The following is a 19,274-nucleotide window of genomic DNA, read 5'->3' as shown; positions in this document are numbered from 1 at the left end:
CCGCTTACCTTCTCCGCCGCCCTCCTCCGGAGCTGCTGGTGTGCGCTTCTGCGCCTGCGTGGACATGCGCGGCGTGGTGCGCAGACGGTCACGGCTGTCTGCCAACCTGCACGTAAGAGTGACGCGTCCATAGGAGGCAGTGTCGCATTAACACATGGCCGTCTACAGACACGACACACGATTTCTATGGTGCACCTAGGATTGCATGGATGTAAATTAACACACCCTGTTAAAGACATGTTACAGAAACTACACGCACACACACAAATACAAATCGCATCCTGTATGTGCAGATCTCTATTGTCTTGCTATAGTTGGCCAGAGACTTAACACTAGAACATACAAACACATGTCTCTGCGTATGTGCATTTATCCTGCTTATCCGTTCTTATGTTACTAAATATTTGAATCAAATACATATACGGCGTTTCAGCTGTTGAACTCCTCAAAATTAAAGAGCTATAAATACGGTCTTCTCCAACCGCCAGACCCGCACTTCATGTCATAGGCTTTAGCCCACTGAATAATATAATAAATATAGCCGACGATATGGGCTTTAATCAAATTAGTAATTGTGAAAGATTTATAATCATGTTGATTGGTGAAACGCGATTTTCTACACATCATATATTAATTATTATCATTATTTATTGTATTACATTTGCACCTGATATAGCGCTCGTCTGATTGGCTCAGCGAGTTTCTAACTTTCCTTTGCAGTTCAATCCTGATCTCGTTGTAAACCTGGGTCTCTGGATCGATGCCTTGATCAGTCACTGTTGATCAGGATGCTAATTGTTCATTCCGTCCATGGAAAGCAAAGCAAATTTTACCTTTCGTCCAAAATTGCCAAATACGTGGGCATTTCGTGGGATAAAATGAGAATTATGTTCACGAAATGTGTTCACGAAATGTAAATTATATTAACGAAATGTGCTAAAAATCCCCTAAATCACATATTTTCCAACCAAAATTTGAAATAAAGTGAGGTCCGGGGGAGGGGTGCTGCATGGTAAAGTGTACTCTGGGGGGGTTCTCCTTGGGCACATAAAAATCCCCCAATTTGGCAACAGTGATTAAATACATAGACCAATTTTTGGTTTCCCCCCAGTCTGGCAATCCTGTCGATTGGCCGAGGCACCAGAATGTCCTATTCAACCAATCAGCGCTGGCCTGACGCGCAGGCGCAGAGACGCACTGGAGATTTCGGAGGCGTGCGCGGCGGCTCCTCTACGGCAGTGTTGCCGGGTCCTCTCCTAAATGTCCCGCCAAATTGGTCCTAAAAATCCCCTAAATCATATATTTTTCCCCAAAAATTTGAAATGAAGTGAGGTCCGGGGGAGGTGCTGGTGAAGTGAGGTCCGGGGGGAGGGGGGTGCTCATGAAGTGTGATCAGGGATCCCCCTGGGCACTTAAAAATCCCCCAATCTGGCAACAGTGACTTAACTGCAGAGCCCAATATTATTGGGGGGTGAGTTAGTCCATCTTATTATTTTAGAACCTAATGAGAGCTCTGTGGGACAATTTAAATGAGGAAAAGAACCCCCCGTTTTTACTTTAGCCCCCTGTTTGATATCCTTTTACCCCCACATTTCCCCCCATGCAATATTTCCCTCCATTTCCCCACCCCACCATGGCTTTGGTTTCCCCCCAATCTGGCAACCCTGCTCTGCGGGCTACACATACTCAGAAACCCCTGCTCTATACATCGGCCTTGGTGGTGGGACGACCCTCCCCTTGAGTTCAGGACAGCGCAGGACCTGAGCGCCTCCCAGCGCTGACTGCACACAGCTGCTCAGTATGGAGCATTATAAGGGTCAAAATTAAATCTTACAACTTAATTAATTCATAAATTAATTTGAAATATATATATTTCTTCCTTAAGTTAAATAGAACGAACAATTATAAGGCGATTAATAAGGCTTTTACATAAAAGAGTTCAGCGCTACTGATCATGCGCACCAGTTGTGTGACGTAAGCGCGCTACAGCAGTGCTCATTCGAGAACTGCTGACGTGCGCTCCATGTGACGCAACAAACACTGTGGACTCGTCCGCCTCCACAACAATATGGACCTCAAACTACTGTTGTGGATAAGGGCGTCTGCCAAGAAATAACAATAATAATAATAATAATAATAATAATAATAATAATAATAATAATAATAATAATAATAATAATGTCTGTTGATGTTATTGATGAGTTCGGGCGTCACAACAGGAGACTTGCATTCACTTATGCTGCGTTCCAGACAACACGGAAAGCCGGATTTTCCAGCTTCCTCCCAGGAACAGCAACTGGACGCCACTCGGTGTTGGAGTTGCGACAGTGAACTCGGCCCGAACTCGGACCCAAACAGCCCCGACTGCACCGAGCGGCGGTTGTATGACATCACGCACACATGGCGGCACACATGCTTTCTGTGTGTAAGTGCCAGTAGGGCAGCACAGAGGTTGGTGGAGGATGTAAAAGTGTGTATGCAAGGTGGGTGGGTCAGTTACATCATCCAGACCGAGTATAGACTACTAAATGAGATTAGACGTTTATGCAATATTTTATATACTGTACATAATGTGTGTGTGTATTACAGTCCGTATTCATTGTGTACGTCTGCTAAACAAAACAAAAATATATAATAAATCGCTATGAGGTCTGTTTTTGTAATGTTTTATACACATAAAACATTTTGCACAAATTATTATTAATACTTGCAAGTCATCTTGAAGTAAAATCAACAAAATGAACTATAATAATAATTATTAATATTAATAATAATTGAGATACACCTATGCCTAAGACATTTATGTTACGTTATTATTATTATTATTATTATTATTATTATTAGCAGACGCCCTTGTCCAAACAATATATTAAATTTAATTAGATTGTGTTGGCTAAATAATGTTAATGCTTCAAACTGTTGTTATCTCCAGGATTTTAAATATATATTGGTCACAACTGTATTGAATTGAACCAGTCAAATACAGACTTTTCCTGGCTTTTGTGCTGTGCACTGAACGACTCGTTCTTTCCGGTTCAGTCTATGTAACCCGTCCTGATTGGGGCTGCAGGGGTGCGAGTCACTGACTCAGTGAACGACATGAACGAAACGAATCAAATGCAAAAGACTCGAACTGCCCATCACTAGTGAGTGTGTTACACGGGGGCTGTTGTGTGCGGTTAGGGAGGCGTGTGTGCGTGTTTGTGTCTCCGGGTGGTGCAGCCAGAGAGCGGTGATTGGGCGGGAGGGACCCACCAGACAGGCGGCTATATAAGGGCGTGGTGGCGCGGGAGTGAGTCGAGTTGGAGGGAAGTGGAGACCCGGGTCCGAGCGTCTGATGAGAGGCTGAAGTGGAAGCACCTCTGAGCGAAGATGGATAAACGACAGCTTTGTGTTGGAAAACTCTGCTCCGAGTGTTTTCATTTCTACGGCGACCCGAAGAAGGCAAGGTCGCTACAATATATTTGAGTCAAAATCTGCCTAATTTAATGTATTTCATGGAAATTTTGAGTTACGTTTTTGGACTTCGAAATGACTCCGAATCGCACACGCAGGTCTTTAATTTTCACATGGGGAGACCCCCGCCATGTCCCCCCGCGAATTCCTGCCTGCATTACGTCACCGGTTAGAGTGCATCAAATTAAATGTTAGAAATCAATAACGATACATTATTATCATTAATATTAATACATTATTTCATATGTAGGTATTGCTTTTTTAAAATATTAAAATAATTATATATTTAAAAAAAAAATCAATAAGTAACAATACCTCCACTCCGCCGGCACCCTACTAACGCAGCCCCCTGTCCAAATTATGTGTAGTCTATATGATCATTATTGGAATTCATTTTAAATAAATGTATACATTGAGAAAAAGGGGTATGGGGTTACAGCACTCTATTACATATGCTTTTTGGACATTCATTATACAGCACTTAGGACACTTTTCCGTCCTTATCACGAGTCGAAACGGACTGAAATATTGTCAACACTACTCGTCCATCCCCGCAGCGCCGCCCACAACCACAGCGCCCTGCGTGCGATTGACCAGCATTAAGAAGTTCGTTTGCCAAATTAGATTGAAAGATCAATGCGCAAACAGCGCAATAAATTCATGAATTGATTAATTAATTTACGAATTAATTTACGAATTTACATGTTAATTTATTAATTTACAAATTGACGAATTAATGTATGAATTAAAGATTTAATTTTGACCCTTATAATGCTCCATAGCTCAGACTGGAGCTGTGATACAGCAACCTGGTCCCCTGAACATCAGCACTGCAGTAATGTTGCACTCACTCACTAATGCACTCACTGCTCCTGCTCCTGATCATTGTCAGACATCATTTTTATAATGGAAGTGAAAGCATGGTCCCGTGGGAAAGAGCCGGGAGTGGTCATAAACAGGCTGAAAAATCCCATCTGTATCTTTGAACACATGATGTAGAGGAAGGCTGCTGGAAAATATGTTTTCACTACTGTTATGACTTTAACCCAAAGGGAAAGGGGAACTGAAGTAGTCCTAAAATGATTGGTTTATATTCATTGCGTCAATAGGAGTGTATGATTAACGTATGATTTTTAAGACGTTATTAACATAAGTTTAACAACATTTGAACACGTGTCACCTTCATCACAATCATGTCTCCTGTAAATACCCCAAATGAGAGCTTCTGTGTTTCATGACGTTTCAACAATTCAAAAGAGATACATTTGCGTTTGCGTTTACATTTGATAGATCGCGAAAACATTGTACTGGATTAAAGACCTCAGACCATTTCACGGGATAAAGATGCCCTTGGGTTGCATATTTGTAGGTTGTTGTCTGCCTTAATTGTGATAAAGGCTTCCTTATCTATTTACACTATTAACAAAAGCTGTGTCGTGCAGTCTCCTCCTCCGGTCTATAAATCATGACTTCATCTCAGTCCTCAGAGCGGAGCAGTACGCATCCTCTGCAGATCACTGCATTGCTCATTCTCTGTGTCGCAGTTATTATATTCAATTCATTTTTACAGGTAAGTGCTTATTAAATGCTTTCTGTTTGTATTTGTTCAGTTAATGCACTGCAATAATTCTTCAGCTTCAGTTCAGTGTGGGAGGGAACATTTGTATAAAGAAACAGGACTATTTACATTTGCATTCTTATATAGGCAAGGTACTTCTGTATATGATTTTATTTGATTATTGCACTTTTTATAACCTTGCATGTGGTATTGGAACGAGTACAATCCACAAATGACTGCATTCATAAGTATTACATGCTGTATTCATGCATTTATTTATTTACACACAAAATATCCTCCACAGGAAGACAATGTTTGAAACGCATGTTAAAACCATTGTCTCCTCGTTTAGCGCACACTCTTAAATGATGGCAGAAGACGAAGGAGGTATTACCAGCCAGGTAAACCAGGTGTGTATTGAGGAGGTGACAGACACCTGGGCTTATTCTCTTGTGCCTAAATAAGCAATTTTGAACTCTTTAAACCAGTGCACACACTGACAAAAAAAATCTATTAAAATATTCACATTAACATAATGTATATTAACACTGTGTCATACCTTTGCAATGGCAGCACACACTTTTGACCTCATCTTATCTTCTGTGTGTTTTTACATTTTTCATGTGAGTTGTGAGCTACATTGTTTTCTGACTACAGTAGGCACAACCTTTGTAATCAACCACTTTCCAAGTTTTGTTATTGAATGTGAGCTGGATCCACCACATAAAACAATAACAGAAATAGCAATAATAGCCTAATGATGTCTTGTTTTCTTGTCTGTCTTGCTTCAGGAAACATGCTATGATATGAGCGGCAGGCGAATGGCTCTGGTGCTGTGTATGAAGGAGGGCAGGCCCGGAGCTCACTGCGATCTTACGACACTCCGGAGCCTGTTAACAAACTATAAGTTTGATTTGACAGAAATGATTGACCCCACATCCAAGGTGAGGGTGGTTTCATAGTGTTGAATTTCAAACCCATATAATAAATAAATTGCAATATACACTGAACAAATATATAAATGCAACATGCAAGCATTTCAATTATTTTACAGTTATAGTTTTTGTTTTAGTTATAGTTTATATAATGTAATGAGTCAATTTAATTACATTTATTAAGCCCTAATCTATGAATTTTAAGTCTCAGGTTTTGAGGGAGCTTGTGATTGACTGCTGAATGCAGGAATGTCCAGCAGAGCTGCCGTCAGGTCAAGACCCTGGTGAGGAAGATGAGCCGCAGATTAGTTCCCTGAGACGATTTCTGACATATTGTGCAGAAATTCCACAGTTGTGCAAACCCACAGTGTAATCAGCTGTGGCAGCTCTCAGACGATCCCACAGGTGAAGAAGCCGGAATTTGTGCACACAATCTGAGAGAAATAAGCTTTTTGTGCGAATGGAACATTTCTGTGATCTTTTGTTTCACCTCATGAAACATGGGACCAACACTACATGTTGCGTTAATATTTTTGTTCAGTATAATTTAATATTATTGGTCACCCAATGTGTTTATAAAACACTATATGGAATATATTATGAAACTCTGACATGGTGCTTTATGGTGCTGGTACATACAGGCTCTCGGCATAATACTGCTGGATGTACAGCTGCTGTTTAAGATCTCTGATCCACAACCGCATTCACCCTCTGCAAAGCAAAAGAGCACTGCTCATAAAACCCAGTACCTCTGAGAGCTATTCCTGTGCCATGTGACCTACTGACCAGTATTTAAGACAGAAATATTTGACAAATATCCACTTTTATACCTGCACAGTATTAGAATAACTTTAATACCCGAGTGAAACAAAAAAATAAAAAAAGTAATTTATATATAGTAAGTGTAATGTAAGGTACACTTATAAATTTCAATTAAAGAATTATAGTATCACCTTATCACGAATCCTGGAATCTTGTAGAACTCAATTTCTGTAATAATTGGACGCAGACACCAATTCCAAAGATATAAATTGTCAAATGTATTCAAAAACAAAGACTAAATGTAGCACTACACGAATTATACAAAAGGGAAAAACTAATTAAAATTCAACTCTAAATCAACAAATCAAAGACAAATCACTTCCGTGACCAAATCAAAGACCATGGGATCGCATATGATAACACAAATCGTTAAACAAAAAAGGTTATAAACACATTGACTACAATACCGGTTAGTAAGACGAAGGTGAGTCTCTAATTAGTATTGTTAGTCAGACATTAAATAACTACGCAGGTTAGTATTTATGTCAGGTAACTTCTCGTTATATATACATCAGTCTCATTTACGTTTAGGTGCCGAGAAAGATCCTATCATTACTTGTTACCACAATTTCCCTTAACTGATTATTATTCAATGATTAAGGATAGGCAGGGCCACCAATAATCTAATGTCTATTAACTTGTGTCAATTTCAGACTAAACAGTTAAACAGGAATGAGAAGATATTTCTCGGCGTTGACAGATTTTATTTCTAAAATTATCAACAAAACAGTTTAATGCAACACACATTTATATTTAAGAAAACTAAATGATATTACACATTCTAGAGTTATGAATCACAGATTAACATTTCTAATTGATTTCTCAAATGTCATGAATCACAAAGTCCAAACTGTTAAACTTATCTGAACTTCGTCGCAGAGAGGCCTCTCTGGCTTCGGGCTCAGATAACAGCAAACGGCACGAGGTCCGTGTGGTTTGGAACAAAGGCAGTCCGGTTCGGCTTTGTCCAAGAACTTCCACTCAGTCGATGCACCTGGAAGTTGGGGTTTCGCGAAAGTAGAGTCTTTTCCAAACAGATTTTCCACTGGTTTGGAGGCTCCAAGTTTGTGCACAAAATCTTCTTGGCAAGCAGGGTTTCCACCGTAGTTACTTGAAGACAAAGTCTTTGAGGAAAGCAGGGCCCTGTTCGTTCCAAGGGTCAAGTTTCTTAAGACTCAAATAGCTATTTAAATGACTGAACACTTTCGTATACAGTCGACTTAGTCAATTGTCCAGCTGTAAAACTCCACTGATCAGGTGGGCACAGGCGGGCAGCGCAGTCTGTAAAGTTCTTTATTTAATAAAGTCCTTTAAAAGAATTCTTCGTACGGCTCAACATCCTTCTCCCAGTTTAACTCTTCTGTTGCCGGCAAAGACTTGGTTGGTTTCTGGTTCCGGTTCTGGCAACAGAGCTACAGGTTGAGCTGTGGCAGCGAGTTACTGGTTCAGGTGAGAGAGAGAGAGAGAGACGTGCGCTACCCTTTATACGCCTGTCAGATCAATAGGTGATTGGTTCTTGAGTTGAGATTGGATTTCGGTTTCAGCCCCCAGTGTCCTATTGGAGGGAGGCTTGATTTATGACTGATGTCAATCCATGCCATCTTTTGGAAATGCCGGTTGGCCCGGGTTCGTAGCTCTATGTCGGGATTTCGGCTCTCGTCCACTTCAAAGAGTTTTTATCACCTACAGGCCCCTTTCTCATAGCAGGATTCCAAACTATTTGGCCTATTCACGGTGCCATCCTCCCCAAAACTGTCACTTTGATGTAAACCAGTTCCAAGCTGATGAGTTAAGGAAATCTGATAACTTTGGGGGGGGGGGAGGTCTTCTTTAGATCAGTGCTTCAGCTCAGAGCTAAAATGCTCTTATCAAAATACACCCAACATAACGCTACATAAGGCACAATTACAGAATGATAAAGTAATAAAATACAGAGCTCAATAATATAAAGTATAAAAGGTTACCGAAAATCAAAAGCAAGCAATAATGTAATGCGATGTAATGGGGGCTGTTGCAAGTCTTGCCTTTAAAGTTTATAATACAATTTTAAAATAAACTCCAAAAGCAATTGGAAGCCAGTTCAAAGACATTTCTGAGAGGTATTATAATAAAAATACCTGAAAAAGAAGAATAACTTTCCCCCCATTCATATTCCTTGATTTCAGGATGTGATTCCAAAGATTATGGAGTTCAGAGATGAAATCAATCAGAGAAGATGGGAGGTCAGCTGCTGTATGGTCGTCATCATGGCCCACGGACAGTATGGAAGGATCAAGGCCGCCGATGGGGGGTCGGTGAAGCTGGAGGACATATTTAACGTGTTTGACAACCACCAGTGCCCGGAGCTGCGGCAGAAACCCAGAGCATTCGTAGTGCAGGCCTGTCGTGGAGGTAGGGCCAGACATGGGCTTGAGACATGAACACTGCCAGACAATTACTTTGACCGTCATCTGATCAGTGCCATCACCCTGTGCACACAGGGCTTGATGGTGACTAACCTTTCTTTTATTTCTTAGATGTATTTTCCTTCAATCCTAATGTAACTGATGCAGCAAATATCCAGGATGAGGGACCCCCTACTCTGAAAATACCTTCGTTTTGTGACACTCTCTGTGTGTATGCTACACCCCCAGGTAAGGGGCCATGATTCAGTGTCCAGTGCTTGCATGTGTATGTGTGTGTGTAATTCTCTTGGTTAATGTCCTTTAAACACTGGTGGTTGCAGGACAGGATCACTGTAGGGAAACGGTGAGAGTTGAAGCTCTGCGTTATTTTACCCCACTAAAGCACAGTGTCTCTGGGGCTGTTTTGAACAGGACGGGAAGCCAGGAGGAGCCCTAGTTCTGGATGTCCCGTGATTGAGGAGATGGGCAGGGTCTTCGAGGAGAGCGCTGACAGAGATGACCTGTTCGAGCTGTTCACCAAGGTGAGGCCCCTGCTTCTCTGGCCGCCTCTTTGCAGTGTCTGAAAGTGGAGAGAACCGGGGGTGCTTTCTATACTGTACTGGTAAATGGCTCTGGGATCTTTTGTTTTTTCGGTATGTAGCACCTCCTAGGGGTTGTGCCAAACTACGCCACCCTCTGGTTAATACAGGAAAAGACGCTACCGGGAAATGACAGTCCATTTTAATTACAAGTCCCTTCACGTAAATGAATGCCAGCAAGGTGGTGTGATTGTTTAAACAAGGCTTTTATTGTTGGAAATAGTATAATAGACTTCACAACGAAATCGCCAAGAGATAAAAACCAGAGTCAGTCAGTGCTCTGCAGCCCCCACCTGAAGGCAGTTCAGCAGCCCGAGTGAGCACCTCCACACCACGGGTGGACTGGAGTGCAAAACCAAATAAAACGTGCAGAAAAAGTGAAAACTAAATAAAAGTTGTAATTTAAACAAAAAGAAGATATAGTAATAAACAATGTAATGGAGAAGTGAAGTGAAACTTAAAGAGGTGCATTAAATAAACCTCCTCCTGACTGCAGCTCCCTGCCATTTCTTCATCAGAACGTTGTCTGGTCGAGCGACCCCCCCCAAGAGTAATGGCTATCTTTCTGTTTCAGGGAACCGGGGTTATGATAGGTTATTATCATTCCCTTTCAAATCGAAAGACAGCCATTACCAAATGGGAAGACTGTACCAGAGCTGTCGCAAGTCCAGACACCTGATTTAAGTCCAATCCCATAATGACAAGGATAGCAGAGCCTCACGGCACCTGAGGGCTAGCAGTTTGAAGTACCTGGGAGCCCAAGCTTGGGGCATCCGCCACCCAGTGCGCCAGTCGCTGTTTTGAAACCGCCCTCCCTCCTTTGGTGGAACCATAGCTGACAAACAGCTGGTCAGAATTGCGGCTCTGCGCAGTCCTCCGCATATAGCACCTCAAAGCCTGGACAGGGCAGAGTGTGTGTAGTCTGCGGTCCTCATCCGGTGGATGTGGAAGAGGATGGAAAGACTCCTGGACAATAGCTTGGTTTAAATGTATTGCCGATACGACCTTGGGCAGGAAGGCCAGGTTCGTCCGGAGAGTGACTCTGTCGTTGCTTCCTGAGAAGATCAGACAGGCTTTATCCACAGACATGGCGTGAATTTCACCAATTCTCCTTGCCGACGTTATCGCTACAAGGAAAGCTATGTTGAGTGAGAAGAAGCGGAGCTCCATTGTGGAGATGGGCTCAAAGGGAGCACCGCTCAGTCCTTTCAACACTAATTCGAAGTCCCAGGCTGGAATTGTGTCCTTTATCGGTGGTCTCAATCGTCTCGCACCTTTCAGAAACTGTATCACCAGGAAATGTACTCCTGGGGAGACATTGTCAATCTTATCATGGCATGGTGAGATGGCAGCCAGATAAACTTTCAGCATGGATGCAGATTGCCCATCTTCAAGCAGCTGTTGCAGGAAGCACAGGATTGTCAATATGGGGCACGACACGAGATCCACACGCTTCTCTATATACCAGTTCTGAAAAATTGACCACTTGTAAGTATATTGGGCCCTGGTGGAGGGGGCCCGGGCCGATTGCAGCTTTTCGATGACATTAACAGGCAGCCCTAGAGACGTGAGGTGGTGCCTTTCAGGGGCCAAACCCACAACTGCAGTTGTGCTGGGTTGGGGTGCCACAACAGTCCCCCTGCTTGACTCCGTAAGTTCCGTCAAAGCGGAAGGTGCCATGGGTCCGTGCTGATCATCTGCACCAGCATTGCGGACCACAACTGTCTCGGCCACCGGGGGGTGATCAGGAGAACTCGAGCTCCATCCTGGCGAATCCTCTCCAGTGTCAGTGGAAGAAGTGGCAGTGGGGGGAAGGCATACAGCAGTTCCTATGGCCATGGGTGAGCAAAGGCATCCATGCCCAGTGGGCTGCCTCCTGTCTCCAGGGAGAACCACAGCGGACAATGGGTCGTTGCCTGTGTAGCAAAGAGGTCAACCCAAGCTCGTCCCAGCCTATTCCAGATCTGCTCCACCACCTGAGGATTCAGTCTCCACTCTGAGCTGTCCGGACCTTCCCTGGAGAGAATGTTCGCCGCTGTATTGGACATGCCCAGCAGGTGTATCGCCCATATGGAGCGGAGATTATCTTGCGCCCACAGGAGAAGTCTGCACGCCCCATGATGTAGTCTGGGGGAGCGTAGGCCTCCCGGGTGGTTGATATAAGCCACCACCAACGTGTTGTCCATCCAAACCAGGACGTGTCTGTCTACCAGCACCAGCCGCACTGCTTGCAGTTCCTGTATGTTGATGTGTGCGGCTGACCAGAGGCTGCTCCACTCTCCTTTGACTCCCATCCTATTCCAGACAGCGCCCCAGCCTGTTCCAGAGACGTCTGTGGTGATGACTTCCCGTCTGTGTGGGCATCTGAGGGGGGTGCCAAGGCACAGATTGTTCCGATCTCTCCACCAGGACAGTGCCTGCCAACATGTTGAGGTCACTGTCAGTTTGTGTCTCGCTGGCTGCAGCTTGTGGGCCTTTACCCAGTGTTGTAAAGGGTGTATGTGCATAAGGGCCAGGAGGAGAATATTCGAGGCGGTCGCCATCAGCCCAAACAGTTTTTGGAATTTGGCTAGTTGGAGAATTGATGCCCTTCGGAATGATGCCAGGCATTTCTCCCAACAACTTGATTCTGTCTCTGGACAGGTAGTCTAGCCTCATTCCCAAGAATCCTACCGTCTGTGTGGGTTCGAGGGAGCTTTTCTCTATGTGAACTGCGATATCCAGTGCAGTCACATGACATATGACCTCTGCTGAATGTTCCTGCACCTGAAGCCTGGAGTCTGCACACACCAGCCACTCATCCAGTTAGTTCAGGATCCTTATCCCCTTCATGCTGAATGGGGCCAAGGCTGTGTCCATGCACTTCGAGAATGTGTGGGGAGCCAGTGAAAGGCCGAACGGCAGCACACTGAACACGTACGTCTGGTCCTGGAAGTATTTCCTGTGCTCTGGGAGGATGGGGATGTGGAAGTAGGCATCTCTGAGGTCTATTGATGTTATTATTATTATTTTATTATTTTATTATTATTATTTTGATTTCTTGGCAGATGCCCTTATCCTAGGCGACTTACAACGTAAGTGCAATACAAAGTGCAAGAATACAGTGAAGTACAAGGCATCAAACATTACAAATTCAAATTTACATTAAACAAAGCAATTCAAGATATAATACATTTTACAACTTACTGTACTTAACTGTATACATTGTAAGTGCAGAAATACATCCTGGAAGTGCCGTCCAGATGTAAGGTACAATCAAGGGTTACGGGAAATCGCTCAATAACGTAAGAAGCATGATAAAATGCTATGAAGTGCTATCTAACAGGGATTAAAGTACTAATATTACTAGCACTGTCTGAAAAGATGTGTCTTGGGTAAGCGCCGGAATGAGGTCAAGGACTCTGCTGTTTTGACTTCGGTGGGAAGGTCATTCCACCATTTAGGGGCCAGGGATGAGAAGGAGCAGCTCTGGAGGAAGGAGAGTGGAGAGGAGGCAGAGTTCTGGCACCAGAAGGGTGCAGTGGTCTGGAGGGAGATGTGAACCAGTCGCCCGGCCTGACGGACTGGAGAATACACTGCACCATCAACATGCTGAAGGGTTTTTCTTCAGAAACATGTTGGTCTGTTGGTGGGGTGGGGTTGATGATGGCGGCCGGTGGATGGTGGACGGTCCTGTGGCTTCGCAGGGGGCTGTTGGGCGTCTCCCTTGCCCTTAGGTTTCCAGTCAGAGAGCCTATTCTTTACCCTCGCTAGCGGCTGGCTTCTGTGGTGCTGCTCAGAACAGAGACCAGTTCCATGTCCTCCACACCTGCCATAGACTGGCGCTTCCTCAGGCATTCCGTCAGGTGTCCCATGTACAGTATCAGGTAACAGGTAGCTGGGGGGAAGAGGGAGTCTTCTTCTGGTGGAAGCCGCGCCTACACGTTGCTTATTATCTGCTGCTGAGAGGCCAGTTTAGGCTTAATCTCCCCAAACTCCCAGAGCAGAGTTGCAATACCTTTTGTTTCCCGTCTCCTGCAGAGTGGAGGATGTCTTGTTTATGTTATACCACACAGACGCCATCTTTCGTTCAACCAACTTTATTTAGAAATGTCACCTGACCATAACAACATAATTAACCCTTTATCATGACATCTCCCTTTTCTTTTAATACAAAAAACAAACTTTGCTATTCTTGAGATAAGGCTCAGTTGTTTATTTTTTTTCACATAGCATTTTAATTAAGAACTAGGGAGTTTTCTCTTTAAGTTCAGTTCTCTTTATATTTTTACTCCTCTCTGTATCTTTGTGGTTTCCTCACAACTCGTCCACTGGATGTTCTAAGTGGTGATTTAGGTAACTGTGAAGAACGGGCATTTCATCAGATTTTCTTGAATTTTACTTACTGGTAAAGTCTCAGAAGTTTCATGGATTTCTTCTCCCTCACAGGTTGATCCACTTTCGTGAGGTTCAACTACATTTGTCGAATCAGGACTAGGTGGTGGTTCATTTTGTCTCTGTAGAAACTTTCTGTTCCTCCTGTACTTTTGTCCATCTGGTGTCTGTACTATATAGGACCTTGGTTCCTCAGCTATTTCTGTAACAAGGGCAGGATTCCAGATTCCTTCTTGTTGTATTCTCACATTTTCGCCTACTCTTAGGTTTGGTAAAGATTTTGTTCCTCGATCAAAGTACAGTTTCTGTTTTTGCTGTCTCTGTTTCAGACGTTTCTGTACATCATTAGTCACAATTGTTGGAGTCAGCAGTTGTGGTGCAGTAGGAAGTCTTGTTCTCAGTCTTCTTCCCATCAGTAGCTGAGTCGGGGAGGATCCAATATCATCTAGTGGGGTATTTTGAAGATCAAGCAGGGACAGATAGGGATCTCTTCCGTCTGCCACTGCTTTCTTTAAGCATGTGTGTTATAGTCTTCACACTACGCTCAACCACACCATTCGACTGTGCATAGTAGTATGACAGAACTTCCATTCCTTTGCAAATCCTCTAAACTCAGTACTAGCAAATTGTGGTCCATTATCAGAGATGACGATTTCTGGAACGCCATGACGAGCAAATAGGGATTTTAAATGGTTAATTACTGTCTTGCTCTTTGTATCACTTTTCAATAGTACGACCTCACAAAACTTTGAATACTAATCAACTGCTGTTAGGTACTCACTATTGTTGAATGTGGACAGGTCCATTCCAATCTTCTGCCAGAGCCTCTCTGGAACATTATGTGGTTGCAATGGTTCCTTTTGCTGTGATTTTCTGCACTTATTGCATTTGTTTACCATTTCTGTGATTTGAAATCTTTCCAATCCAAACACAATGGCTAGCATTTCTTTTTCTATCTGTGCATAACACTGTTGTATTTTTGTCATTGCCTTTGATGCATATGCCACTGGTGCTTCATTTTGCAGTAGAACTGCTCCCAGTCCACTTTTTGAAGCATCCACCGATTATCTTCACTGGCTGACTCACATCATAGTACCTTAACAATTGTGCTTGGGTCAGTGTTTCCTTCAATCTGGACAATTCTTCTTGGTGTTTGTGTTCCCAGTGCCATGCGGTTTCATTCTGGAGTAGTTCTCTTAGGGGTGCTGTGTGTTCTGACATCTTTGGTATGAAATTCCCTAAATAGGTTACCATACCTAGGAACCTTTCCATGTCTTTCTTGCATGCAGGTGTTGACATGTTCACAATAGCTTCAATTTTACTCTGGTCTGGTTTCAGTCCCTCACTTGTGAGCACGTGTCCAAGAGATTTGATTTCCCTAAGTCCTATTTTGCATTTTACTTATTTCAGCTTGAGGTTCTTTTCTCTGGCTTTTTCCAGGACTTACTTCAGTTTGAAGTCATGCTGATCTCTGGTAGTTCCCCATACAAGTACATCATCTATGTAGGTTTCCACTCCTTCAATTCCTTCAAAGAGCTGCCTCACCGTTCTATGAAACACTTCTGGTGCTGAATTGATACCAAAGGGCAACCGTAAGAATCTATAGCGTCCATATGGTGTGTTATAGGTGCAGAGATAGGAACTTTCCTCATCCAACTTGAGTTGCCAGAAACCTGAACTTGCATCCAGGACTGAAAAGTATTTGGCTTCTGTCAACTTACAGGGGATCTCTTCAACTGTGGGCAGCTGATAGTGTTCTCTCTGAATAGCTTCATTAAGATCTCTGAGATTGAGGAAAAGTCTCAAACTCCCGTCAGCTTTTTCCACAGTTACTATTGTTGGTTCTTAAATTTTTCTGATGATTTGAAGTTTCTCCATTCTGTCCAACTCTGCCTTCAGTCGGTCTCTCAGCATAACAGGAACTTTTCTGGGTGGATGTATTTTGGGTGTAATGGTTTCATCTACTTTGATTGAATGTTCCCCTTCCAGACAGCCATTGGCGGCGGCAGAGTATTTTTTTTGGCTAAACTACGGTGGGGCTAATCCATACAGTGGTGGGGCTCAAATCAACGTCTGATTTTCAGTGTGAATACACCAACAATGGAATACCACCCTTCCCAGTAGCTAGAAATACCATGCATTAGGCTGCTATGGGTTAGAGCAGGGGTTCACAAACTTTTTGACACCGGGGACCCCCTTGGTGCCTAGATTTTGGCAGGGTATGGGTCGGGGGGGGGATGAGGGTGAAATAGTATGAGAGTGGGGGAGTGGGAGCGGGCTGACGGTGAAAGTATGTTAGAGCGGGCAGGGTGGGGTGGGGTTGACGGTGAAATACGGTGTGATCAGGGGGGGTTCGTCGGAGTACCAGACCGCATTTTTGGATACACGTACCACAGTTTGAAAACCAATGCTGGGTTAGATGATTGCACTGACTCCTTTTTTCACTCGCAAAATTACATTGAGAGCAACAGACGTGGACGGTCACTACTACTGAGTTTAGACAACAGTATTCGTGCTATTTCAACTCGTTCACATTGTCTGGCAAACCTGTCCGCTACAAACCCAACGCATTGCACATCACGTGTCACACTCCTCACACACACACAGAAAGTAAGAGAGAGCGAGAGAGACGGAGAGAGAGAGAGAGAGAGAGAGAGAGAGAGAGAGAGAGAGATAAAGTACTTAACGGAGCACAACAGGTGGCTGCTGAGGCCAAACGAAACACGACAGCACAGTTTCCAAATTGACCCTGTTTTTTAAAGTATATTCAAACTCACCATTTACATTTTTAAAGGAGCACAATCCACCGGTTGTTGTGTTTGGATCGATCCATAATAATGTTAGCAATGTTACAATTTCCAAATTACTTGGCTAACATTAACGAATTTGTCTCAGATCAGTGTAATGTGTTATGCGGTGCATCACTACATTGCATGCTAATGCCCGCCAATTTCACTCAGCAATGACGCAGTGATGCAGATAGAACTGGCTGCGCTGATTCTGCACGGTGATATTCTTGGTTGTTCCATGGTGGGGCTAAGGTGGGGCAACACGATTCTTGGTGGGGTTGTAGCCCAACCAAGCCATACCCTGCCACCGGCCCTGCAGACAGCCAATGCCTTGAAACACATCCTCATACTCTCTCAGTATATCATTGGTGGTGACAGCCATTACTCTCTGAATTAGCTTCAAATTTTCACAAGCTTTTATTCCTAATATGGGTTTTGCATCTAGGAATTGCAGTTTTTGGCACTGATCCTTGTAGTTCACTCTAAGCGTGCACTTGCCTACAACTTTTATTTCTTCCCCTGTATAAGTAGTTTCACTTTTGTTTTCTCCAACTGTTTTTCTCTACTTATTTTGTGTAACAAACCTAGTGGAATCTTACTTGCTTGTGCACCTGTGTTGAGCTTAAAGTTCACTACTGCATCAGAGATTTTTAAATTAACCTTCCATTCGTCTTTAGTATTTGCTGTTACTATTCCAATGAAAAGTTCGGTTTCTGAGCCAGTGTCATCATCTTGATTTACACATCTTAGCAAAGTGATTAATTTTTTTACAGTTTTTCCATTGTTTTCCAAATGCTGGACAATTTCGTGGTAGACATCTGTTGCATTTAAACTTGTGCCCGTCTCCGGTGCTTTTTTCCTTTTCCATTTGATTATATTGCTTTTGTAGTGGTTTCTTTTTAATCGCATCTACTTGCTTGTTTGCGTGTGGTTTTTCATCTTCTGTTATCTGTTTAATTTGACTTATTGTCATCTCGGCGGCTCTGCATATATAGTGAGGGGAAAAAAGTATTTGATCCCCTGCTGATTTTGTACGTTTGCCCACTGACAAAGAAATGATCAGTCTATAATTTTAATGGTAGGTGTATTTTAACAGTGAGAGACAGAATAACAACAAAAAAATCCAGAAAAACGCATTTCAAAAAAGTTATAAATTTATTTACATGTTAATGAGGGAAATAAGTATTTGATCCCCTATCAATCATCAAGATTTCTGGCTCCCAGGTGTCTTTTATACAGGTAACGAGCTGAAATTAGGAGCACTCTCTTAAAGGGAGAGCTCCTAATCTCAGCTCGTTACCTGTATAAAAGACACCTGTCCACAGAAGCAATCAATCAATCAGATTCCAAACTCTCCACCATGGCCAAGACCAAAGAGCTGTCCACGGATGTCAGGGACAAGATTGTAGACCTACACAAGGCTGGAATGGGCTACAAGACCATCGCCAAGCAGCTTGGTGAGAAGGTGACAACAGTTGGTGCGATTATTCGCAAATGGAAGAAACACAAAATAACTGTCAGTCTGCCTCGGTCTGGGGCTCCATGCAAGATCTCACCTCATGATCATGAGAACGGTGAGGAATCAGCCCAGAGCTACACGGGAGGATCTTGTTAATGATCTCAAGGCAGCTGGGACCATAGTCACCAAGAAAACAATTGGTAACACACTACGCCGTGAAGGACTGAAATCCTGCAGCGCCCGCAAGGTCCCCCTGCTCAAGAAAGCACATGTACAGGCCCGTCTGAAGTTTGCCAATGAACATCTGAATGATTCAGAGGAGAACTGGGTGAAAGTGTTGTGGTCAGATGAGACCAAAATCAAGCTTTTTGGCATCAACTCAACTCGCCGTGTTTGGAGGAGGAGGAATGACCCCAAGAACACCATCCCCACCATCAAACATGGAGGTGGAAACATTATGCTTTGGGGGTGTTTTTCTGCTAAGTGGACAGGACAACTGCACTGCATCAAAGGGACGATGGACGGGGCCATGTACCGTCAAATCTTGGGTGAGAACCTCCTTCCCTCAGCCAGGGCATTGACAATGGGTCGTGGATGGGTATTCCAGCATGACAATGACTCAAAACACACAGCCAAGGCTACAAAGGAGTGGCTCAAGAAGAAGCACATTAAGGTCCTGGAGTGGCCTAGCCAGTCTCCAGACCTTAATCCCATAGAAAATCTGTGGAGGGAGCTGAAGGTTCGAGTTGCCAAACGTCAGCCTCGAAACCTTAATGACTTGGAGAGGATCTGCAAAGAGCAGTGGGACAAAATCCCTCCTGAGATGTGTGCAAACCTGGTGGCCAAATACAAGAAACGTCTGACCTCTGTGATTGCCAACAAGGGTTTTGCCACCAAG

The 19,274-nt window shown here is 43.5% G+C and overlaps 1 protein-coding gene across 2 annotated transcripts in view; it reads left to right on the top strand.

The window, feature by feature from the left end:
• Positions 1-4,945: 4,945 nt before the first annotated feature.
• Positions 4,946-19,274, top strand: part of LOC136753777 (caspase-14-like) — a 33,326-nt gene continuing 18,997 nt past the window's right edge. For both annotated transcript variants that reach the window (XM_066710153.1, XM_066710154.1), the window contains exons 1-6: positions 4,946-5,026; positions 5,367-5,424; positions 5,806-5,958; positions 8,937-9,162; positions 9,288-9,404; positions 9,588-9,697. In XM_066710153.1, coding sequence (XP_066566250.1) covers positions 5,380-5,424; positions 5,806-5,958; positions 8,937-9,162; positions 9,288-9,404; positions 9,588-9,697 — 651 coding nt within the window. In that variant the 5' untranslated portion in view covers positions 4,946-5,026; positions 5,367-5,379. The remainder of the gene's footprint in view (positions 5,027-5,366; positions 5,425-5,805; positions 5,959-8,936; positions 9,163-9,287; positions 9,405-9,587; positions 9,698-19,274) is intronic.

Source organism: Amia ocellicauda, chromosome 7 (genome assembly GCF_036373705.1).
Source record: "Amia ocellicauda isolate fAmiCal2 chromosome 7, fAmiCal2.hap1, whole genome shotgun sequence".
Taxonomy (NCBI): domain Eukaryota; kingdom Metazoa; phylum Chordata; class Actinopteri; order Amiiformes; family Amiidae; genus Amia; species Amia ocellicauda.
Note: the sequence above shows the minus strand (reverse complement) of the source record. Positions and strands in the feature narration are given on the sequence as shown.